The sequence below is a fragment of the Suricata suricatta genome, chromosome 5, assembly GCF_006229205.1.
Source record: "Suricata suricatta isolate VVHF042 chromosome 5, meerkat_22Aug2017_6uvM2_HiC, whole genome shotgun sequence".
NCBI classification, from domain to species: domain Eukaryota; kingdom Metazoa; phylum Chordata; class Mammalia; order Carnivora; family Herpestidae; genus Suricata; species Suricata suricatta.
The window spans coordinates 70,632,129-70,657,355 of NC_043704.1; the positions used below are offsets into that span (position 1 = coordinate 70,632,129).

General features: G+C 40.9%; 1 protein-coding gene across 2 annotated transcripts in view; it reads right to left on the reverse strand.

Moving 5' to 3' along the window:
• OSBPL11 (oxysterol binding protein like 11) overlaps window positions 1-13,260 on the reverse strand; it is an 84,064-nt gene extending 70,804 nt beyond the window's left edge. For both annotated transcript variants that reach the window (XM_029939473.1, XM_029939472.1), the window contains exon 1: window positions 12,322-13,260. In XM_029939473.1, the coding sequence (XP_029795333.1) occupies window positions 12,322-12,521 (200 nt within the window). In that variant the 5' untranslated portion in view covers window positions 12,522-13,260. The remainder of the gene's footprint in view (window positions 1-12,321) is intronic.
• Window positions 13,261-25,227: the final 11,967 nt, after the last annotated feature.

Genomic DNA, 25,227 nt, shown 5'->3' on the forward strand with positions numbered 1-25,227 from the left:
TCAGACTCTTGATTTCAGCTCAGGTCATGATCTCATGGTTCATGGGTTCCAGCCCCCTATTGGGCTCTGTGCTGACAGAACGGGACCTGCTTGGGATTCTTTCCCCCCTCTCTTTCTGCTCCTCTAATACTTGGATGCATGTTCTCTCTCTCTCCTCTCTCTCTCTCTCTTAAAATAAATAAGCACTAAAAAACAACCACCACCACCACCTGACAATTTGATTGTGTCCTGTCTGATTCCTGTGTCCTCCCTCTCAGCTGGCCCTGAAGTCAGAATACTCTATACTGACCTCTGTAAATTAAAGAGTAGAATATAAAATCCTCATGAATTCTGAAAGCTAATACAGAAAACTTTCAAGAAAGTTATACGAGCCATGAGCTGTTTTAAATCACAAACTAGTTGGGGCGCTTGGGTAAAGCATCTGACTCTGGCTCAGATCAAGATCTCACAATTCATGAGTTCGAGCCCCTGCATCCGGCTCTGGGCTGATGGCTCAGAACCTGGAGCCTGCTTCTCATTCTGTGTCCCTCTCTCACTCTGCCCCTCCCCCACTCATGCTCTGTCTGTCTGTCTGTCTCTCTCTCTTCCCCCACCCAAGAATAAATAAAACATTTAAAAAAATTTTTTTAAATCACAAACTAAATCCACTTAAGGTACCTACAATCTTATACAATTGAGAGAGTTCTGAAAGAAAATTTGAGAAGCACAGCTGTAAAATGTTTGCCTACATAGAAAAAAAAATTCCTATACACAATCTGATTGTTATAGACAACTGGGAAATCCCTCATGCAGATAATTGGCCACTTGACAAAAGACCTTCAATGAGGATGGGACAGAAGAAACTTCCACAAGTTAAAGTAAAAAGTCACCTCTAACACCTCAAGAAAGAAAGCTGTTTATTATAATGGAAAAGGCATGGCTTAGTGCCAGACAGATACAAGTATGAACTCCAGTGTGACCTTGGGCAAGTAACATATCTGGTCCTGAGTTTCTTCATCTGCAAATGGGATAAGAACATCTACTTGCAGATTTATAATGAGAAAAGAAAAAAAAAAAGAAGTAATATATTTCAGTCCATACATATTTGAAGTATAATTCAATATGGTTAATGCTCAAAAAATATTGATTCTCTCCCACTCCAGGAAGAAGGTAAATTCCTTTGATTTAGGCTCGTTTTTCCAGATAAATTTTCTAGATCTGTCTTATCTCTTTTTTTATGTTTATTTATTTATTTTGAAAGAAAGAGAGAGTGGAGAAAGAGAAGAGAGAGAGGGAGAGAAAGAATCCCAAGCTGTCAATGCACAGCCCGACACAGGGCTCCATCCCAGGAGCCCTAAGATCATGACCTAAGCAGAAATCAAGAGTTGGACACTTTACCCCTTGCATCACCCAGGAGCCCCGTCTTAATCTTCTTAGCCTGACATTTTCAAGTCAGAATGATGGGACCTAGACTTCCACTTCTTTCATTTTAAAAAATAGTTACTGCATTTTTCCCAGTAGTATTTTGTCAAGAATGATGGAGGGTCTGAGATGTTACAAACTAACAAGTTAGCCCAGTTTCATGGAAGCTGAGAGAAGACATGAGACTCCTGAATCAGAGACAAAAGACTTTAGTAGCCACAGCAAAAGCCCCAAGCCACACAGGGAAATACAAAGAGGACCAGATGCCTGTACATGCAAAACGTTGTGGGACAGGTTGAAGAACCTCATGTGCAGAGAACCTACATCCTTTAATTTTTCTTAAATGTTTGTTTATTTTTGGGGGAGTGAGACAGAGACAAAATGTAAGCTGGGGAGGGGAAGAAAGAGAGGAAGACACAGAGTCAGAAGCAGGCTCCAGGCTCTGAGCGGTCTGCACAAAGCCCTATGTCCAGCTCAAACCCATGAACCAGGAGACCATGACCTTAGCTGAAATCAGACGCTCAACCAACTGAGCCACCCAGGAGTTCCCCCCCTTTTTAATTTTTTTTGAGAACCCACATCTTTTAAGGAACAGTAAATCAGCCTAACCTCAGCCGCAAGGAGGCCTTATCTTTATTATATTGGACGGTAAATAAACCTGACTTTTGCATAGGAAGGAGATACTCTATCTTCCAAAATTGTTTGCTATACAAATTTTTTGGAAAAAAACAGTAAGGAACAAAGGGAGAACTGTCTCCCAATAAGCGTTACTATGTATTACATTATCCAACCCTGTCTTCCAGCCTCCAGTGCCCCTTCTCAAAGGCAAGCACTTCTCTCAATTTCTTGTGTCCTTCTTCAGGGATGTTCTAAGCACCTACAAGTGTGCAAACACACACACACACACACACACACACACACACACACCCTATTTTATTTTTTAAACAAATGTCTGCAATTATACACATAATTCTGTACTTTGCTTTTCTCAGTTTTCTTAGGGATAGTCTCCCTAAAAAACTGGATCTAACTCATTCTTAACATCTGCACAGTAATCCATTTTATGGCAATATCATAGAGTTAACCAGTTCCAATCTCCCTACTACTAGAGTTCTGTTTCTAGGCTTTTATTATTACAAATAATGCTGCAACAGAGTTGTACATATCTTTGTACACATTTACTAAAAAGTGAAATTGCTAGGTATATGTGTTTTTAGTTTTTATAAAGATCACCAACCTGCTCTCCAAACAGGCTACACCAATTTAACTCCCATCCTTTAATGTAAAAAGAGGACTTATTTCCTCATACCAGCCTAAGGCAGCATTGTTTGCCAACAAAAATAGGAGCTATGGCTCTTACTATAAACAGGACTTTCAGATGTAGTGAGTAAGCTTTTCAATACCCCTTATGTTCAAAATTAAGTTGCTAAACGCTAAGTATAAGGTAGTGTTATACTGTGGAAAGACCACATAAAAGGGATACAGGATCTACTTCTGACTTTCCCACTGACTAATGCCATGAGTGACCCTGGCCAAATCACTTAATCCCTCTGGGCCTTGGTATTCTCAATGTGTCCAATGACCCTTTCAACCTAAAATGTGTGTACATCACTCATCATTTGAAATTCTGAAGGTTTTTCGCAAGAGAAAATTATTATTTTAAAAGTAAAGTTTGCAAATAAGAGCAACATTATACCTATAATTAAACATTTTTAGAATAAGGTAGAAAACTTTTTCTGGTACCATATCTTATTCGCATAGTAGTACTTACTTATCCCTCATATACTTCCAAAAGGGAGCAGCATGTACTTCCACAGTAGCAGGCCTCAGTAAGACCAAGACACCACAGACCAAGAGAGGATGAAGGTAAGTCTCAGTGCCACACAAGAAGCCATTTTTAGGTGGGAGGAGACCTGAACCAGTAGAGGATGGAAAAGATTTTTCACTGGACCCCTTCTAATATTTTTTATAAAGTCAACATATTACCTATTCCAAAATCACATTAAAAACGGTTTTCACTTATGTTATAAAAATATGTGAAACAGCTACAAAATTGACAAAGACGTTCTCTTTGTAGAATTGAGGTTACAGATTTGGTAGTACTTTAAGAAGGCCTCTAACAAGGATAAGAAAGCTGTTTCAGAAGCAACTATTGGTGGCATTTCGTCTCACCATTTGTATCATTCTCATTCCCTCCTTTTCTTCCTCTCTCCCTCTCCCTGTCTCTCTTTGCTATATCCTTTTTCTTTCCCAATTTTCCCCTTCCTCTTTCTCTCTCCCTACCATCCATCTGACTAGGGCTTCTAGCTGCAGCCAGTAGCAACCACACACTTGAGCTTCTCCCCTCCAGGGACCTTCCAACCAACCTCAAGAACAGCAATGGAAGTAAACGGCAAAGGCAGACAAAACTCAAGTACACGGAAACACTGAGTGGGAAATCATGCTTTGTTATACCTCATAAACCCAAAAGAAAATCCTTTCTTTCAGCACCAAATAAATTGTTCTAAAACCCAGATGGTAATACCCAAACTGTAACGTAACTATTTAGTCAGGCAATTTAGTTTTAAGTTAAACCTGAATAAGCCTGGATACAAATCATTTTATTAACCAAAATCAGTACAGGGGGAGGTTCTTAGCTAGGGAAGATGTTCTCTCAAACAAAGGAAGGGACAAAGATGTTCCCTCTAGACAGGGCAGTATAATTTACATCAAGAATATTCTCCACTATTTTTTAAAAGCAAAAACAGAAGAGTTTAAAAAGATATAATTCTCCACAAATCTATTTGATGGGCAATTTCTTCTGGAATCTAAATTATGCAATTTATTTGAAAAAGACGAATTTGCATGTTCTAACATTAACCTGTTTGTATAGTTTTGATACAGTAGAATTTCTATGTAAAATATGGACTTAACTGGATTGTGTTTAGACCTTTAAAGAAAAAATATAGGGGCGCCTGGGTGGCTAAGTTGGTTGAGCGTCCGACTTCAGCTCAGGTCATGATCTCACGGTTTGTGGGTTTGAGCCCCGCATAGGGCTCTGTGCTGACAGGTAGTGCAGAGCCTGGAGCCTGCTTCAGATTCTGTACCTCCCTCTCTCTCTGACCCTCCCCTGCTCGTGCTGTCTCTGTCTCTCAAAATAAATAAATAAATAAATAAATTTTTAAAATTAATAAAATATAAAACACTAAGAAATCAGAGTACGCCATAAGAAACCAAATTTTTTCTTCAAAACTTGGTAAAGTTCTCACAAGATTTCTGGAACAATATTTTATAGTTTTCAGTTACACACCTAAAATTTGCCTTTCTCTTTTTTCATTAGCATTGATAGCAACTTTCAGATAAGGATAACAAAAATATACATTTGACTTTCCTTTAACCCCTACAGAGAGAAAAAGCAAACATTCACAACTTTTTCTTCAACTCAAACTCAAAAAGTAGTCAAACCCTGAAGATAGTAACTGTTAGGTTATGTTTAGGCAGATCTCCTCCTCTCACTTGAAAATAGGTACTTCTCCTATTAACAGAGTATTTACAGTGGTAGACACCAGGTCTGACCATAAAAATTATTTCTATACCATACATTTTTAGACTTCTACCCATTTACTGGAATCCATAACTATTTGCTAATAAGGAAAAGAGATCTGTCTGTTTGGTAATGGGGCTTGGCCAGAATGGAGCCCAAAATAAGAAGAGCAGGCCTCTTATATATCCCAGTTTGCTTTTCAGTTTCTCCTCTGAGCAGTTCTCTCCTGTTCATTTCAATAAGCAATGGCATGTTTGTAGATCTGTGCGTTTTTCTGAGAGCTGACATGAAGAATATGAAAATAACGGAAACATGCACATTTTATACAGTTTGAACATTTACTATGAAAAAGGAAGGAAGGATCCAGAATTAAGAAATCTATTTTCCTTGTAAAAGGTGAACAAAGGCCACAACAAATGAATATAAATTACTTTGGGAGAAGAAATTTAGGGGCTAATCTAATAAATTTACTTCTCAGCTTTGATTTGAAAAAGGGCCATCGTGATATATTTTGCAAATGCAGCTGAGGCTCTTTTCTTTTTTTTTTTTCTTTTGAAAGGCTTTATTTTTACATAATCTCTACACCCAATGTGGGGCTCAGACTCACAATCTCAAGATCAAAAGTCACATGCTCTACTGACTGTGCTTGCCAGACACCTCTCTTCTCTTTCCTGTTTCTTTTCCAGAATCTTTCCAAAAGAAATCTTGGGAGTCCTTACTTTTTACTGATATGAATGTACATATTACTTTAGAAATAACTAGCAGGGCTCTACATTGTAGAGGCTCAAAAATATTTGCGGCATGAGTTAGAACAGCAGTGAAGAATGAAACCACCATGTCCTAAACTATTTATCAGTAACTATCCATTCCTTTAGAGAGTCTATCAAAACTTTAAATACCTCAATGCAAATAACTACCTAGAAATAAAAGTTCTTCCATTTACTGGCTGTGTAGCCCTGGCCAATTCATTTTGACTTCTGTTTTCAACTATAAAATGCTGGTAATGGTGTCCTACCTACCTCTAAGCGCTATAGTGAGGATTAAATGTGACAACAGAAGTGAACACATTCTGGATACTACAAAGGCAATTATCTAGTTTCCTAACACTCCATATCTCTAAGGTCTAGCTGAATATGCCACTTAAACATTCTGGCAACTTAAGCTCAACATATGGAAAACCAAATGCATCCTTTGACTCCCCAAATCTGTTTCTTGTGTAGACTTCTCAACGTTTCAAATGTGGATGACAAAGGTCAACTTTTACTTCCTTCCCTCACTACAACCCTCTAGCCAATCACGAAGGTGTTATCCTTCCTCTAATGGTTTCCTTCTTTTCTAGCCTAACACTTTCCCTGTATTATCTCATGTCTAGGTCATTACAACCCATCTCCTAGTTGTTCCTCTTATTCCCTGACAATCAGTTTCAGTCCCAAACTTTCAGCTTTAGAAACAAATTTCCAATTGCCTACTTGTCAAATCTATCTCAACAGAAAATGACGAGGAGCGCCTGGGTGGCTCAGTTGGTTAAGCCTCCGACTTTGGCTCAGGTCATGATCTCACATTCGTGGGTTCGAGCCCCACAGCGGGCTCTGTCCTGACAGCTCAGAGCCTGGAGCCTGCTTCCGATTCTGTGTTTCCCTGTCTCTCTGACCTTCCCGGCTCATGCTCTGTTTCTCTCGGTCTCAAAAATAAATAAAACATTAAAAAAAATTAAAAACAAAACAAAACAGTAAATGACGATCTAGAGTCTATTTATAAGATCATCTGGAATAGGCACCTTCTACTGTGGCTCCCATTATTCTCACCTGTGGTATTCATACCCTTGTGTGAGCTGAACCTCATCATTTAGTCACCCGTGCACAAGAGGGAGAGGGGCAGAGAGAGTAGGAGAGAGCGAATACCAAAGGAGGCTCCATGCTGCCAGCACAGAGCTCAACACAGGGCTCAATCTCACTAACCATGAGATCATGACCTGAACCAAAATCAAGATCAGACACTTAACCAACTGAGCCACCCAGGCATACCTCATCACTTACTTCTAATATAATGAAAAGTGATGGGGACTTCACTTCCATGTTTAAGTTACAAAAGACTGTGACTTCCATCTTGCTAGCATTCTCTTGCTTTCTCACTTCCTCACTCTGATAAAACAAGCTGCCAAGTAGTAAGATGCTCTGTGGAGATGCCCATGCAACCAGGAACCAAAGGAGGCCACCAGCGGTCGGTTTATAAGGAAATTAGGTCTTTGTCCAACAGGCCAAAAGAAATGAATTGTGCCAAGAGCCATGGTGAGCCAGGAAGTGAATGCTTCCCAGCTGAACCTTGTGAAATACCCACAACCAGTGGACCCGCCTAACCTTCACAACATTCTGGGATAAAAAATGATACAGTTTCAACACACTAAATTTTGGGGTAATTTGTAACCCAAGAGTAGATAATATACTATCTCACATATTTCAAAATAAATAATAAACATAAAAAGACATTTATAAGCATTAAAAATATTGGGGGCACCTGGGTGACTCAGTCAATTAAGTGTCCGACTCTTGATTTTGGCTCAGGTCATGATCTTACAGTTCTGAGACTGAGCTCCCTGTCAGGCTCCACACTGACTGGGATTCCCACTCCCTCCCTCTCTCTTTGCCTCCCACCTCCAGCTTGCACGCACATGCGCACATGCGCTCTCTCTCAAAATAAATAAACATTTAAACTAAAAAAGACAGACAATAAATTGCCAATATGAATGTAAAGAAGTTAAAACTCAATAAACTGCTGGCAAGAATGTAAAATGGTACAGCCATTTTAGAAAATAGTCTAGGGGCACCTGAGTCGCTCAGCGGGTTGAGTATCTGACTTTTGATTTCGGCTCAGGTCATGATCTCAGAGTTGTGAAATCAAGCCCTGCACTGAGTGTGGAGCCTGTTTGAGATTCTCTTTCTCTCCCTCTGCTCCTCTTCCCCACTTATGCTCTCTCTCTCTCTAAAAATTCAATTTAGGGGCGCCTGGGTGGCTCAGTCAGTTAAGTGCCACTTTGGCTCAGGTCATGATCTCCCGGTTCATGGGTTCGAGCCCCGCGTCAGGCTCTGTGCTGACAGGTCAGAGCCTGGAGCCTGCTTCAGATTCCGTGTCTCCCTCTCTCTCTGACCCTCCCCTGCTCACATTGTTTCTCTCTGTCTCTCAAAAATAAATAAAAGACATAAAAAAAATTCAATTTAAATTTTAAAATGGCTGACAGTTCCTCAAAAGGTTAAGCATAAAGTTACCATATGATGACCCAGCAATTCCACTCCTACATATACACCCAAGAGAAATGAAAACATATCCACACACAACTTGAACACAAATATTCAAAGTAGCATTATTCATAATAGCCACAAAATGGAAACTACCCAAATGTCTGTCAAATGATGAACAGATAAGCAAAATGTGGTATGTACGTATAATAGAATATTATTCACCCATAAAGAAGAATGAAGTAATGATATGTTATAGCATTTATAAAACTCAAAAATATTACGCTAATTAATTTTCTAAGTTTGTAAAGCCAAAGCCCAGGGTCTGAGTCACAGGGTCTTTACTGAATTTCAACTACTCAGTAAAACATATCCAAATATTTCCATTTTTAAAATGGTAGAGTAGCACATTACAGGTAGGAATTGAATGTATTGCCTCCCAAATTATAGAAATAGCTGAAGCCATGGAAGAGAATGAGATAACAGAAAACATGCAGCATAAGGAAAGAAAAGAATGGAATATCACACCAGCCTTTTAAGGAAAAGAACCAACAAAAGAAATTGAAAAAAGAAACACTTAGAGTGTAAAAGAGAAACCAAGAGAAAGTGATACCAAAAATTCAAGAAAAGAGGGGCACCTGCCTGGCTCAGTCAAAAAAGCATGCAACTCTTGATTTCAGAGTTGTAAGTTCAAGCCGCATGGTGGGTGTAGAGATTAATTAAAAGTAAAATCTATTTTTTAAAAAAGGGGGGCAAGAAGAGAACTGTAACTAATACATTTATAAAAAAAATCAATGGGAGTAAGAATCTAAATATATTCATCACTTTTACACTCATATCCTTGGTGAGGATAGAGCCAACTATCTTGGGTTTAGCAATAAATGAGGATTAAAGAAATGGAGGCAGTTGAGTGTTAATAACTTTTAAGAGGAAAGAATTAGGCTGGGTTTTATTATAGTTGTTGTTTTTGAAGTCTAGAAACTTTGAGTCTCAGGGGAAGCAGCTGGGAAGAGAGAGCAACCCAGAGCAATGGAGAAAACTGCTTGATCAATGTCCTACAGGACAAAGGGACAAATTAGATTGAGAGCTAGGTGGAAAGATTAGCCTTGGACAAGCCACATTTAAAATAAAAATATATGTCAGTATGTAAATGCAGTAATGCATTATATATCTGCACCCTTGGGGAAGAGTTTCACATAACTGCACTTTCCAAATATTTAAGTATTTTTTCTTTCACATATTTTCTTTGAAATTGTTCTTAAACACACTGTGCTTCCTAGATGACTTAAGGCCACTGTGACTGACTACTGTACTAGGAAGTAATACAGCTGAGTCTGCATGTTAATTTTTCAAATCTTCTTGGACTGTCCTACAGTTATCAGCTGCCATTTTCTCTGGTACATTTACCGTGATAACCTTTTTCACATGTGCTTCCAACAGACTCTAGTTTGAAAATTATGTAACCATTAAATAATACACTAGACAAAGGATAATACAGTTCTGAATCAAAGTACAGTACTTGGCTTTATGGCAACTCTCTCCAGGGCTAAAAATCTTGTTTCACTTTTTAATTCAACTGAGACTGGGTTTCAAAAAGTTGAGAATATCAGAAGACAGACTTCTGAGTTGGAATATTACTTTATTTTGCTTCCTTAAAGCATATCAAAATATCCTTGCCAAGTAATTGATAATCTTACATGGTTAGTCCTTAGCCACCAAAAAAAAAAAAAAAAAGGAAAAACTCATGCTGATTCCAAAAGTGAACCTAAACATCTCACAGTAACTAAATGTACTTTCCTGTCCCAAAATCACTTACCAATAAAGTTATAATTTTCTATACTTCATTTCTGTGTGCTAATATAGTCATGCATATTTCACATATATGGATATTATGTGTATATTGTATATGATAAGTATATATTCTTCAGAAAATCTTAGCTTTAATATTTTTTTAAAATTTATTTTGAAAGAGAGAGAGATAGTGAGAGTGGGGAAGGGGCAGAGAGAGAGAGAGAGAGAATCCCAAGCAGCACAGAACCTGACTCAGGGCTCAAAATCAAGAAAAGTGAGATCATGACCCAAGCTAAAATCCAGAGTTGGACACTTAACCAACTGAGCCACTTTGGCATCCCACAGAATCTTGGGCTTAATCCCTTTCAAGTTTCACACACATTTCACAACTACAAACAACATAAGGGCTAAAAAGGACTAGAATTAAGTATACAGGGAGTCAGTTAACCAAAATTTAAGAATTCATTTCTTGAGCTGCAATACAATGGAATGGCCTGAATTCTTTTTTTCTTAAGATTCTGGTGATCTAGCAATTCTATTTCTGGGTATTTATCTGAAGAAAAAACGGGTGGGGAGGGGATGCCTGGGTGGCTCAGTTGGTTAAGCGTCCAACTTGGGCTCGGGTCATATCTGGAGGTTTGTGGGTTTGTGGCCCCACTGGGCTCTGTGCTGACAGCTCAGGGCCTGGCGCCTGCTTCAGATTCTGTGTCTCCCTCTCTTACTGCCTCTCCCCAGCTCATGCTCTTGTCTTTCTCTCTCTCTCTCAAAAATAAACACTAAAAAAAAAACTGAAATAAAAACATTAACTTGAAAAGATCAGATGCACCCCTATGTTCAATGCAGTATTATTTACAATAGCCAAGACATGGAAGCACCCTAAGTGTCCATCAACAGATGAACAAAAAAAGAAAACATAGTATATAAAATGGAATATTGTTTAGCCACCACCAACAAAAAAAAAGGAAATATTGCCATGTGCAAAAACATGAATGGACTCTGAGGGCATTAAGTGAAGTTAGACAAAGACAAAATACTGTGTGATCTCACTTATACAAAGAATTTAAAAAATAAATAAATAAATAAATAAAATAAAAGTGAACTCCTAGATACAGAGACAGGCCAGTGGTTTACCAGAGCAGGGCATGGGGTGGAGGCATGAACTGTGAATTGGGTGAAGGAGGCCAAAAGGGATCAACTTCCAGTTGCAACATAAGTCCTGGGGATGTAATGTACAGCAGGGTGACTATAATTTTATGATAACATTTTGTGTATTTGAAAGTTGCTGAGAGAGAAATCTTAAAAGTTCTCATCACAATAAAAATACACTATACGTATGGTGATGTTCACTAGGTTTATTGTGGTGATCATTTTCAAAACACATACAACCATGAAATCATTATGTTGTATGCCTGAATCGAATATGTTACATACAAATATATCTCAATTAAAAAGATTCTCATTATATCTCCTATACTTTACTTACCAAAAGCAAACACAAAACTACCATTGCTTTTCCAGCACCCTCTGCCTGCTCCTTAAACTTATCCTTCATATTAATGAAAATTAACAAACACAGAATTTCTCATCAAGACTGAGCTTGTAAATGGCCTGACCATCTCCAGGCTCACTAGAGAATAAGAGGCACCTGTGCCCATGTGTTCAAATTATTTACGTGTATTTCCCCTTCTAAGTCACAAACACCACGATGGCAAGAATCTTTTCTTTTTTTTCTTTTGTTTATTTTTGAGCGAGAGAAAGAGTGATAACACGAACGGGGAGAGGCAGAGAGAGAGGGGGAGACACAGAAGCAGCTCCACACTGAGCTGTCAGTACAGAGCGCCACACCGGGCTCAAACCCACAAAATTCAAGATCAGGCAATGAGGCAAAGTCAGAAGCAACAGATTGAGCCACCCAGGTGCCTCAAGAATCTTTTCTTATTCAATGACTCTACTCAATCACTTGACAAACATGTTTTGAGCACCTAGCATGTCCTAGCCTCTGGAGAGAGCTGAGTTAAGCAGTTCCTGCCTTCACAGTCAAGCAGAGGAGGCAGGCCTATAAACAAATTACAACACAGTCAAGAACAGAAGTGAGTACAGAATTAAACCAGAGGAGGAATGAACTCTAGGGACGCAGAGGGCATTCAGGGATACATTTATGTGTTCTCCAAAAGGCCTTCGAGAAATACCTGTTGAATGGACGAATGAATGAATGAAATCTTGCTTAAGAAAGATGAGAACCCAGGTCCAAATGAGATGTATTAGCTGCTTCTGGAAGTCAGTAGGTAACTTTACCTTTCAACAACCGCTAAAAGGCAGACGCCAGCACACTCACCCCCACCTGAGGAAATTACCTTGAAGAAAGGGCCATACCTGTACTGCCAGCCTTTCGCACTGCCACCGCGGCTACTGCTGCTGCTGCTGCTGCTGCTGATTCCGCCCCCACAGCTGCTGTTGCTGCTGTTCTTGTTCGGGGTCACCGCTGTGGCCAGGCCCTCCAGCTTTCCTTCACTCTCTGACACTTTCATTGTCGGCACTTGTTCACCCCCCTGCATCTTAACTCCAAAGTCCATCTGCCCTTCTTGGGCGGGAGAGAACAACTCTGCAGAGTAGTTTTGTAGGTGCGAATTTGTAAGATTTGATCTGAAGGTGATTCCAGTTGCTAAATCAGGCCGCGGCCGGGTGGGAACCGTCAAATGGTCCAGGGAAGGAATACAATCACTCCTACCAAAGGAGAACTTTTAAGAGGGCAGGGGCAGCATGAGGACAGAGATCCTCTAAATATGTATCCCCTTCCCGGCAAACGCAAGGAGGAAAAAAATCACCCTGCCAAAGGCTTTGGTGGTTTACTCAAAGGAGAAGCAGGAGCAGCGTGGGGAGGTCGGAAATTCTAGCCAAGAGGGCTGGGCGAAGGACGGAGGACCACGGACCGCGACCCGAGGCCTGACCTCTGAGCTGACAGACTGACCCGCCGCGCTCCCTCTGCTCCTCCAGCGGGTCCTCTGGCAGAGGGTTCCGTCCAGCCCGCTCGACGGTTCCCGCCGCAGCCCCCGTGACAGAACTGGGACTGCCCGCGCGCAGCCCGGGAGGAGGGCTTGGGAAGGAGGCCGCCGGGGGCGGGACGCCGGCTCCCAGGGCCGCCTCTCCTACGGCCAGTGGCGAGCCGCTCGGGGCCACTTCTTCCAACGCCCCCGGCCCTGGGCCTTCGACCGGACTCCCAAAATCAGCGAGTCCTTCGCCCTCCACCCAGCCGCAAGCGTGAATACCACAACTGCGGTCGCCGCCCCACCCACAGCCCCACGGCGGGTCACCCACCCGCCTGCTCTTTCCCCGCCTTCCCTTCCGGAGTAGTGTGAGCTCACTTCCCCAGAAGCAGAAGCGCCCAGCGCCATCTTGGTGCAGGGCAGGCGGTCCTCAAGGGGGCGGGGCCTCGGGGTAATGGGGCCGGGGCGGTTGACCAGGAAGAAAGGAAAGGCAGGGAGGTGGGATAGCCAAGGAGGGAGAAACAAAGAAGTCCGACTTAGTGCCCTTGTGAAGAGTGACTTCTGGCCTTCCTAACCAGGTCCTGTCCATCCATTGGAGAGCCCATTCTACGCATTTTAGAAAGGAGGCTTAGAAAAATGATGTCATTTTTATAAGAAATTACAAAAAAAACTCCTATCTGGGGTTCCTGGGTGGCTCAGTTGGCTTAATGGTCAGACTCTTGCTTTCAGTTCATATCATGAGCTCCAGGTTGGTGAGTTCAAGACCCGCATTAGACTCTGTGCTGACAGCATGGAGCCTGCTTGGGATTCTCTCTTTCTCTCTCTCTCTCTCTCTCTCTCTCTCTCCCCCTCCCTGCTCATATTCTCTCTCTTTCTCTCAAAATAAACATTAAAACAACAAGAGCAACAAGAAAACTCTTCATTTTAGTGATTTTTGCAAAAAATGCATGACATTGGAATAGAGCAAATCAGTGTTGCAAACAAAAGGAAACTGCTGTGGAAATTACAGCTCTCAGAATCAAAGCTAGGTACTCTTTCTCTGACCCCAGACAACTCACACTCTTTAGGCTTTGGTTTTTTGCACCTGTAAAGAGTAGTTGAAGGTGATTTTTAATGTCACATTTAATTATAAATTTTAGTTTCTAACAACATGACTTGTGAATTGAATGTATGTCATATGCAAAACACGAAGGCAAATGCAAAGAAGTATTACTCAAAGTAAAAAGTAATGTAGTAAAATAAATGCCGATACATAGATAATTAAAGCTATGAAGGGCCGCCTGGATGGCTCAGTCAGATGGGCATCTGACTTTGTTCAGGTCAGGGCATGCTACCCACAGTCTGTGGGTTCAAGCTCTGCATCAGGTTCTGTGCTGACGCCTCAGAGCCTGGAGCCTACTTTGGATTCTGAGTCTCCTTCTCTCTCTGCCCGTCCTGTACTTGCACTCTGTCTCTCTCAAAAATAAACAAACAAAAAAAGTTTTTTAAGCTATGAAGAAAATTAAAGGAGATGATATAAAAAATAAGTGGGATGGGACAGAGAGAATCTGCTTTAGAAGAAAGGTTGAGAAAAGTCATCTATGAGGAGATATTTAGGGTCAGAAATGAAAAAACACGAGGAAGCTAAGAAAAGAAAGCTTTATTCATTCTGGGGAATGAGAGAACTGGCAGCCTGGTGAGCAAGAAAGAGAGTGACATAAAATGAGAGTGAAGAAGTAGGCAGAGAAATTCGGATTTTATTGTTAAGTGCAATGGAAAGTTATTGAAAGTTTTAATCAGAGTTTTATCATCTGATCTATGTTTGAAAAGATCTCTCTAGTCTTAACAAATAGTATTGAGTCAACTGGATATCTATATAAAGAATGAAATTGGGACCCTATGACACATCACATACAAAAATTAATTCAAAATGGATTAAAGACATAAATATGAGAGCTGAACCCATAAAACTCCTAAAAGAAAACTATAGGGGTAAATCTCCACGATCTGGAGTTAAGCATACCTTCTTAGATATGACATCAAAGCATAAGCAACAAAAGAGAAAAGATGCTAGATTCAGCTTCATGAAAATTAAAAACTTTGGTGCTATAAACAATACCATCAAAAAAGTAGAAAAACAGTGTGCCTGGGTAGCTCAGTTGGTCTGACTCTTGATTTCAGCTCAGGTCATCTCACAGTTTGTGAGTTCAAGTCCCACACAGGGCTCTACACCAACAGTGCAGAGCCTGCTTGGGATTTTGTCTCCCTCTCTCTCTGCTCCTCCCCCATTCCCTCTCTATTTCTCTCTCAAAATAAATAAAAATGAACTTTAAAAGTGTAAAAATAACCCAGAAAATGGGAGAAAAATATTTACAAACCATGATTCTGATAAGGAGCTAATATTTACATTATGTAAAGCACTTTTACAACTCATTAATTAAAAAATATACAACCCTATTTAAAAATGGGCAAAGGAGCTGGATAAACATTTCTTCGAAGAAGATATACCAAAAGCCAATAAGTATATTAAGGGATTCTCAACACTATTATTTATTAAGGAAACAGATCAAAACCACAATGAGATGGTGATTCGCAACCACTAGGATGGCTATAATAAAAAAGATAGACAATAGCCAATTGTTGATCTTGATGAGGGACGTGGAGAAGAAACTTGACACCTCACACACTTCTGGTGGAAGCATTACATTAAGTCTAAGAAGCAAGCCACAAAAAAAAACACATATTGTATGATTCTATTTATGTGAATGTCCAGAATCAGCAAATCTATAGAAGCAGGAAGTAGATTAGAGGTTGCCAGGGGTTGGGAGGAAAGAGAAATGAGAAATTATTGCTAATAGATATGGGGTTTTTTGAGGAACAATTAAAATGTTTTAAAATTAGACACTTGCAATGGTTGTACACTCTTGTGAATATACTAAAATCTGCTTAGTTGTATATTTTAAATGGGTGAATTTAGGATGCCTGAATGATATGAAAATAAAGTTGTTTTTTTTTAATAACTTCTCTAGTTACCATGTAAAGAATTGATTTTAGTGGGAGAAAAAGAGGAAGCAGGGAGACTTGTTAGGGGGCTTTATAAGAAATGAACTGAGGAGTGAAAATGGATTGGACTAGGGTGATGGCAATGTGAATAGAGCAGTAATTGGATACAAACTGTATGGGTGTGGAGGTGGCTACAGCCCTGAAAGTTGATTGAATTTCCAACAGTGCAGGAAATATTCTTAAAGACCTCTCCAATGCCAGTCTGTTCTACACATTACAGATGACAACTCTGACTGTGCCCCTTTGAAACTCAGAACACTCCAAAGACCTTTCATTATTTTTAGAATAAATTCCAAACTCCTCTGTCCAAAAAAATATGGTGTGGTAATAGCTATAGGACTTAGAGTTATTCTTTTATAGTCCAATACTGATCAAGAGATCTCTATATAATCAATGAGGTCAGCAAGCTGTAAAAGTAAGCCATGCTAATCCACTCCAATCAAGGAAAAGAAGTATGGTGCAAAGGAGGAACATGCCAATCAAGGACAAGAGACAACATGGAATCTGGAAAAAGTTTTAGCTTTAGAAACCCAGGGATTATTTCTCCATTGCTTCCAATGGTGATAAGACTTGGGGACTAGCTTATGCTAACCAAATGCACAAAAGATGATGTATAGCAAATGGAAAGACAGTGTTAATAATAAAAAATTCAGTCCAGACTGATCAAGTTTGAGTATACTTTTTGTGCAAGACACCCAGCAGGATGCACTTTTTACCAGAAGGTTACATGATATCCATAGACTCATGAGCCAGAGTCAGGAGAGTTGATTGACAGATATTTTGATTTCTTAAAACAAAAACTTTTATTGTAAACTGAGTCTGTTTCATTCAATGTCTAAAGAAGAAAAGAGCATATGCTTTGAACAAAGAAGATAAAGAAATGCACTTTTTTGAAAGCTTTCCAAGAAAGGTATGTCCGTCTGTGTGAAGACATTATTGTGCATTCCTCAACATTCTACTTGGAGAAAGAAGCTGCAAAGCATAGTGGTCATGAACCTTTTGGGGCACCTGGGTGGCTCAGTCAGCTGAGTGTCAGACTCTTAATTTCCTCTCAGGTCATGATCCCAGGGTCATGGGATCAAGCTCTGTGTCAGGCTCTCAGAATCTTGGGATTCTCCCTCTGTCTCTCTCTCAAATTAAAAAAAAAATGTCAAGGGAGTAAGTCCAAGGATAATCATTGCATCATTGAAAAGAAAAGAAAAAAGACATTTGATTGACATTCAGTTTTAGAAGCTTTAAACTCATGATATGCCAGGATATAGAACTTTTTAAAGAAGTTTCCCTTTAGGGTTTGTTCCTTAGATTAGAAATTGTAGGGCTTTGGTATTTTTTTGTTAAGCACTTTCAGAATTCATTTTTTGGGTTCGGGGCTGATAATATTGTGTTATTTTCTTCTTCCTCATAAAAATGTTTTTGGATATGTGTCAAATGACAATCATTGGATACTAATTCCACTGCATGTGACTTTGGGCAAATTACCTGAGCTCTTTGTACCTGTTTCCTTACTTGTAAAATGGTAATAATAATGACATCTCTGCTAGAGTGCATCTGGGTGGCTCAGTCAGATAAGCGTCTCACTCTTGGTTTTGGCTCAAGTCATGATCTCATGGTTCATGGGTTCCAGCCCTGTGCCAGACTCCACGCTTGCATCACAGAGCCTGTTTGGAATTTCTCTCTCTCCTACTCTCTCTCTGCCTCTCTCCTGCTCACTCTCTTTCTTTCTTTCTCTCAAAATAAATAAACTTAAAAATTTTTCCAAAAACAAATGATATTTCTGCTATAGATTGAAATGTGTTCCTCTAAAGTTTATATATTTAATTCCTAATCCCTAATGTGATGGTATTTGGAGATGGGCCTTTGGGAGATAATTAGATTTTGATAGGCTCTATGATGACATCAGTGCCCCTGTAAGAAAAGAAATCTTAAAGCTTATATCCTCCTTCTGTCTTTCCCTCTCTTTCTCTTTGCTGTGTAAGGACACAGGGAGAAGAAGGCCATCCACAAGCCAGGAAAAGGATTCTCAAGAGAAATCAATCATGTTAGCACCTTGATTTTAGACTTCTACCCTCCAGAACTGTGAGAAAATTAATTTCTGTTGCTTAATTCAGCCTGGTCTGGGGTATTTTGTTATGGTGGCCAAAGCTAAGACAATCTCCCTTTGGAGTGATTGTCAGCATCAAATGAAATGACACATGTAAAACACTTAGACCCATGTCTGACAAATGACACGGTAAGTGCTTGGCAACTGTTACCCATTGTTATTAGAGGAATAAAGTTTACCTGCCAAGTAAAATGAATGGCTGCATTTGGTGAGAGTACCTTTCTCCTTGACAACTCTGAACACACACCAGCCAGTGTATTGCTGAAGACATATTGCAGCATGTTTCTGTGGGAGAATGCCAGCTTTGTGTCCCAAATGAAATGGGAGTTTTCCAGAGGTACCCTGTTCAAGAGAGATGTCAGGGTATGTAAATATAGAGTCACTAGCATGTGAGTGCCGTTGAGAAAATGTAGGAGCATAGGGTGATTCCTGTTCCAGTGGCTTCTCCCAGAGCCTTCCCTGACCATTCACTCTGTGCAGAGGAGCCGCCTCTCCCCCCACCCTCGGTCCTCTTACACTGCTTTAGTTTTCTTCATAGCACCTGAGATTTCAAGCTTTGCCGTGCATTTTCTGTCTCCTCACTGGAGGGGAAGCAGCGTAAGGAAAGACTTAATTCTCTGTTCCCACTGCTGTATCCCCACTACTTGAACCTTGCCCAATACATGTGTTGGATGAGTGAGTGAATTTACTACAGTGGCTAAGAACATGAACTTTGGCATCGGCCTTCAAACCTTGGCTCTGCACCTTAGTGTGCTTGACTATGGGCAAGTGATTTACCTTGGTGAGCCTCAGTTTCCTCATCTGTATATTGGAAAAAGGATGAAAGAAGAAAATATTTAGAAAGTCTTTAGCACAGTGCTGGCATCTAGTCAGCAGCAAACTGGCTATGTTCGTTTTCTCATTCTACCCCTGACCTGCAGGACAAGGAGTGGTGACTTATTTACCTGAAGCAAGACTCGCTTTCTCTGTGAGCCTGCTGCTGTGAGAGCAAAGAGGAGGACAGGACACAAATAAACTGGGGTTAAGGGAGCAGGGGAGCGGGCAGCAGTACTGATCCCAGGAGAGGAACTGTAAAAATAAGGCTATGGATCCACAATTAAAATTAAAAAAAAAGAAAAAGGTTGAGGGAAGGAAGGAAAAGGAAGAAAAAATCTGGGAGGACAAAATATTCACATGCATAGTAGATGTTACTGCTACTGGGGTGAAAATTTCACTTAAGCAGGAATCCCCACCCCCCCACCCCCGCGGATTCCAGCTCAGGCGGAACTCCGTTAGCAATTTCCCACTCCAGTGGTGGTGATTCTAAGGACTCCCAAGCATTTCAGTGGACACACTCCCCTGCCCAGCTCACAGCTTGTAGTGGGAGTAAAAGAAATAGACAAACTGAGTGCTTTTGTTTGAGAGGAAGAGGAAAGGAGGGAGAGAAGAGAATGGCGTAGCTTCTATGCCCACATTTTTGGTAAAATGACTGCTTTTCTCCCATTCTCTGCATCTCTCCCCTGAATTTCTATTGAACCTATAAGTATTTCACTTAAATACAGAGTAGACAGTACAATGAGCTCTTAAAACTGTATTATAAAATGGGAATGCATGTTCCTTCCATGTGACATGCTCATCTTGCCCATTTTTTAGACTCCTTTAGCTAGTGCAGGTGGTCTTTTGTTGACAAGAGCCCATAAAAATGCAGCAGCCACTAGAGCCACATGTCCTTCCCATCACCAAGTGGTGAATATGTCACAGGAAAGGAAAGAAAAGCCAATGGGTACTCTAGTGTGAAATCACCTGGGTTATGAATTCTTGGGAGCACTCATGTGGGTCAGCCTGCAAATTTATTTTTCCCATCAAATGAATCAGTTGACAGGAAAACAGTTTTTTAAAAACTTATTTTGAACGAGAGCAAGCGCGTGCACCCAAATGGGGTAGGGGCAGAGAGAAGGAGAGACAGAATCCCAAGCAGGCTCACACCAGTAACGCAGTGTCCAATGTGGGGTTCAAACCCACAAACTGTGAGATGATGACCTGAGCTGAGATCAAGAGTCGGATGCTTAACCAACTGTGTGACCCAGGCACCCTGGAAAACAGTGATTTACTTGCCAGGACATACACCAATGTCTCTTGAAAACACCACCCCACCCAGATGCCTGGGTGGTGCAGTCAGTTAAGTGTCCGATTCTTGGTTTCAACTCAGGTTATGATCTTGCAGTTTTGGGAGTTCAAGTCCTGTATCCGGCTCTGTATCAACAGCACAGAGCCTGCTTGGGATTTTCTCTCTCTCTCCCCACCCCTCCCCCCCACCTTTCCTCCTTCCCTCTCTCTCTCTTCTCTCTCCCTGCACTATTCGCACTATCTCTGTTTCTCTCAAAATAAATAAATAGACTTTAAAAAATAAAAAGGAAACAAAAGTTGTATGTAAACCTATTTGACAATAAACTATTTAAAAAATAAAATAAATTATCTACTTCATGTTGGGTAAAAGAAAAAAAAAAGGAAATAAAAAGGAAAACACCGTCCTACCACCAGAAGAAAGCAAATATAACGGCAGCACTTTTCAATTTGTGCTCCACATAATATTGCAGGATAGTAATCAGTGTTACTTGGTTTAAAATTTTTCTTGCTGTGATTAGATACATTTGAAAAACACTGATTTTTTTAAGTTACACTAGTTCCTTTATTGAACAACTTCTTGGAAGGTTTAATATGCTAATGTACATCACGAATCTTCATGATGGAGATTGAAGGTGTAATATTTCCCAACATTGAACATGTATGTTCTGTGTTTTACATAAAACATCTCCCAGGAATAGTGCCTATAAAGGTTATAGATCAGGATATCACTAGAAAGCAAGTGGGATCTTATGAAGAAATCCATCCATATTAGATTCACCTTATTGTGCATGTTTTACCGTCCTATCTCTCCCCAGTGTCCCTGCTTCTGCATGGCTTGGGACTCTGCCCATGAGAATAATTCCCCTGGGGGGTGATTCAGGACAGAGGCCTCAGCTGTGCCCATAAACTCCCTCCTTTAAGGCCCTTTAAAAAGATGTTAATGGGGGCACCTGGGTGTCTCAGTTGGTTAGGCCTCCGACTTCAGTTTAGGTCATGATCTCTCCAGCCCCGTGTCGGGCTCTGTGCTGACAACTAGCTCAGAGCCTGGACCCTGTCTTCAAATTCTGTGTCTCCCTCTCTCTCTGACCCTCCCCTGCTCATGCTCTCGCTCTCTCGCTCTCTCTCTCTCTCTCTCTCTCTCTCTCAAAAATAAATAAAACATTTTAAAAAATTAGAAATAAGATAAAAAGATGTTGACATCTCTCACATATAATTCCAAATTTAAAAATACAAGCCTGTGAAACAAATGAAAAGGTGCCCCAGAAAGTTTGAATTTTCCCCATGAAAGACTGTTCTGACATGTCCTATATCAAACTCAAAATATTTGGGAGGGGCAGTGTTTTAGTGGTGTGCTAAACAGCCGTCCGGTTTGCTCACTGGGTAACCCAGCACTAGCCCCCTGCGGGGGGCTGGGAGTGGAATGCCTTGCTACCTGGGGGAAGGGGATCCTACAGACACCAGGACACCACGCTGCCCTACCTTGGTCCTAAAGGTCTTAGTGCAATCTCTTTTCCACCTGTGAGAGGAAACTTAGGGTGGTGAAGCAGGAGAGAATTTGTAGCAGGAAGCCAGGGGAACCAGGGGTACCAGCCATTGAGGACAAAACCACAGCAACAGGGAATTGGGAATGGTCTACTTCAAAGGTAGGTTGCCTATTGGTTTTGCCTCAGGCTCTCTTTATAGTTTTTTTGTTTTGTTTTGTTTCATTTTGTTTTTTGTCCAGGATGCTGGAAGATCTGCTCCTATGGGTTCTGTGCTTATTGTCTCTGAGGGACTATGTTTGCATTTACAAAACATCGTTTTAATGTTTATTTATTTATTTTGAGAGAGAGAGAGTGGGGGAAGGACAGAGAGAAAGAGAAAGAGTCCCAAGGAGGCCCCCCAATGGGAGCTAGATCCCACGAACCACAAGACCATAACCAGAACCAAAACCAAGAGTCAGACACCCAAACAAATGAGCCACCGAGGAGCCCCTTACATAACAAAAATGTGAATTTTTGATAAGGAATTATTTCTCTTATATAAATTCCTGGGGCACCTGGATGGCTCAGTCAGTTAAGCGTCTGACTTCAGTTCAGATCATGATCTCTCCGCTTGGGGGTTCAAGCCCCGTCTTGGGATCTGTGCTGACAGCTTCGAATTTGGTCTCCATCTCTCTGCACCTACCCTGCTCAAGCTCAGTCTCTCTCTCTCTGTCAAAAATGGGGGCGCCTGGGTGGCTCAGTCGGTTAAGCCTCCGACTTCGACTCAGGTCAGATCTCACGTTTGTGGGTTCGAGCCCCGCATCAGGCTCTGTACAGACAGCTCAGAGCCTGGAGCCTGCTTCTGGTTCTGTGTCTCCTTCTCTCTCTGCCCCTCCCCCTCTCATGCTCTGTCTCTCTCTGTATCAAAAAACTAAATAAAACATTTAAAAAATTAAAAAAAAAAGAATAAACATTAAAAAAATTAAAGGGGTGCCTGCTGGCTCAGTCAGTTAAGTGTCAGATTTCAGCTGGGGTCATGATCTCAAAGTTCATGGGTTCGAGCCCCACCTCAAACTAGGTACTGACAGTCCCTCTCCTGGAGCCCACTTCAAGTTGTGTCTCCCTCTTTCTTTGCCTTCCCTGCTTGTGCTCTCTCTCTCAAAAATAAATAAACAAATTTTTAAAAAAAGAACTCCTCCTGCCCCACTCTGGGTTATGGCTTGAGGACAGATTATTAGATGACAGGCAGGCACCTAACACCTAGCCTGGCATGGAGCTGACCTCCGTAAATGCCTGTGGCATAAAGGAATGATAGGGCCCTTACAGAGGGAAAAATACCTTTGCTTTCCTTGGCCTGGCATCTCCCCTGGCATTTAGGCCAGGACTCTGCATTCAGTGGGCCTCTAGCTGGATGTTATTTTCTGGGCTGGCTTTGTAAGGAGGTTGTTCTTGCCACCCTTTTGTCCTCAGCCCCTGAAGCCCAAGTGCCCACTGTGATAATGGCATTTGTAACACTGTCATTCACACAGGATCAGACAATCAAACCCTCTCCTCTTCCCTCACATTGGCTACAAGTGCTCCATGGAGGGTAATTTATTTTTCTAAATACCAAACTGGTAGAGTAGAGCGTCTATGTGAAAACAAGATGCTTGTAGCCCAGGCGGAAGCTGGAGGTTGGCTGAGTCTGTGAGGGTAGGGAACAAAGAGGCCAGCTCAAGTGCTTAAGGATGTAAAAAGTAACTTTCTATAATAAGTTTATTGGCAAAGAACTAGAGGTTTGGTAAATGCATGGTAAGTAAGAACGAAGTATGATTATGCAATAGAATAGAATTAAGTCAGATTTATCCAAAGGTTACCTTTATAGAATCCAAAGATGAACTATCAAGAAAGTTATGGTTTCTCCTTTCCTAGAGGTGTTTAGGATGAAGAAAGATCCCTATCATCCTGAGCTTAAATGAGGTCTACCCAGAGGAAAGGAGATTAAGATGGTCCCAGATGTTCAAAGCCCATGAGTGTTCTTACTTCAATGAAAACCTTTACTGTAGTCATCGAACAAATACTTATGACACATGCATTCTAGGCCAGGTGCTGCTAATGGCAAAATATACAACCATAACCAAGGCACAGTACCTGCTCTCAAAGCCTACAGATAGAGACAAGAAGCTGGAAAGTAATAAGAAATTTAAAGTAAGTGTGAGAAGTGTCAAGTTACACATAGTATGGAGCCCTTGGAGAAATAAGTGGGTGGGCAGCTGTTTACCTAATCTAGGAGGCCCACTTGAGAAAAGCTGAAGCTGAAGCCTCACTGAGCTGAAGACAGTGAGGTAGTGTTCTGGGCAGAGGGAAGAACATGCCCAAATCAGACACAGTAAAGATGTTAGAGAAATTTATAGAAAGCCAGGGTTGTCAGGGCTCTAAAGGTGTATAATAGAAGATGAGTCTAGGGAGGTAGTCAAGGATCAGAGGCCAGACGTAGAAATTTGGACTTTTTCCTAAGCACATGGGGAGCCACTGAGTGATTTTAAGCAAAGGAATTAATTACATGATAAGATTTAGGCTGTTTAATGTAGAATGACGTTACTTCTACCTGGACCTAACTATAGCTTTGCTCTGAATTAGGTTCATAAGCCCTGTTTTACCTTTCACATTGCTGGGTTTCAAATAGAAAATTGACATCTGGCTTAACTGCCATGTCTTCAAGCCATAAAATAAAAACAGAAACTTCCAGCAAGGAAATCTTCCCTTTATCACTGTAAGAGTGATGTATCTTTGTGGGATCTGTTTGTATTTCTCCATTTCCTGATCCTTGTTTTATCGAAAAGAGGAATGGTGAATTCTTCCTGTCTTCCTCCTATCATGGCTGCCATGGCACTATGGCACAACCATGCCGCCTTGCGAAAAATTGCTTAACATAGTGGACACGGCATAAAGAAACATTTTTCTCCTTCCTTCCATCTTTTGAGAAAATGTTGGCTTTGTCGTAAGCTCTTCTTTTATGGCTATTGTAGTTGTTCATGGCTCTTTCCCTTGCAACAAAACCTGTTTTCACTCTTTGGAACCATTCAAAATGTTTTAGAATTCAACCTGATCTTAAACCAATTTCTCCTACATTCTAGGAAGAGACCAGGTGAAGATGATATTTCATGCAGACTGTAGCTCCATAGCATCAATTCATCTCAAAGCAGCACAAGAGAGACAGTGTCTGCCGCCATGCAGGTGTGATTCTATGTGCTTTCCATCCTGGAGAGCTTGAAGAAAGAACAATTGCCTTGTTGTTATTGGCAATTTAAGTTATTCTTTGTGAACGCAATACTGTTGGCAGGCCAGGGTACTAATTACTTGGAGCATCTGGTCAGGCTAGTCAGAGGCCAAGGTCAGCTAGTCCTCTCATTTCCTGTCTTCAGTCTTTCCTAAGCCTGAGCTTTCCATGTTTCTACAACCCTTTCTTCTGGTGGCATGCTCCCAATTTCATGCTCAACTTTTAATCAGGATTCAAAGAGCCAAATGTGATATAAGCTTTGATAGTTGAACAAAAGGCAAAGAAAATATCACACTTACCTATCTATTGCTATTGAGGGGAAAT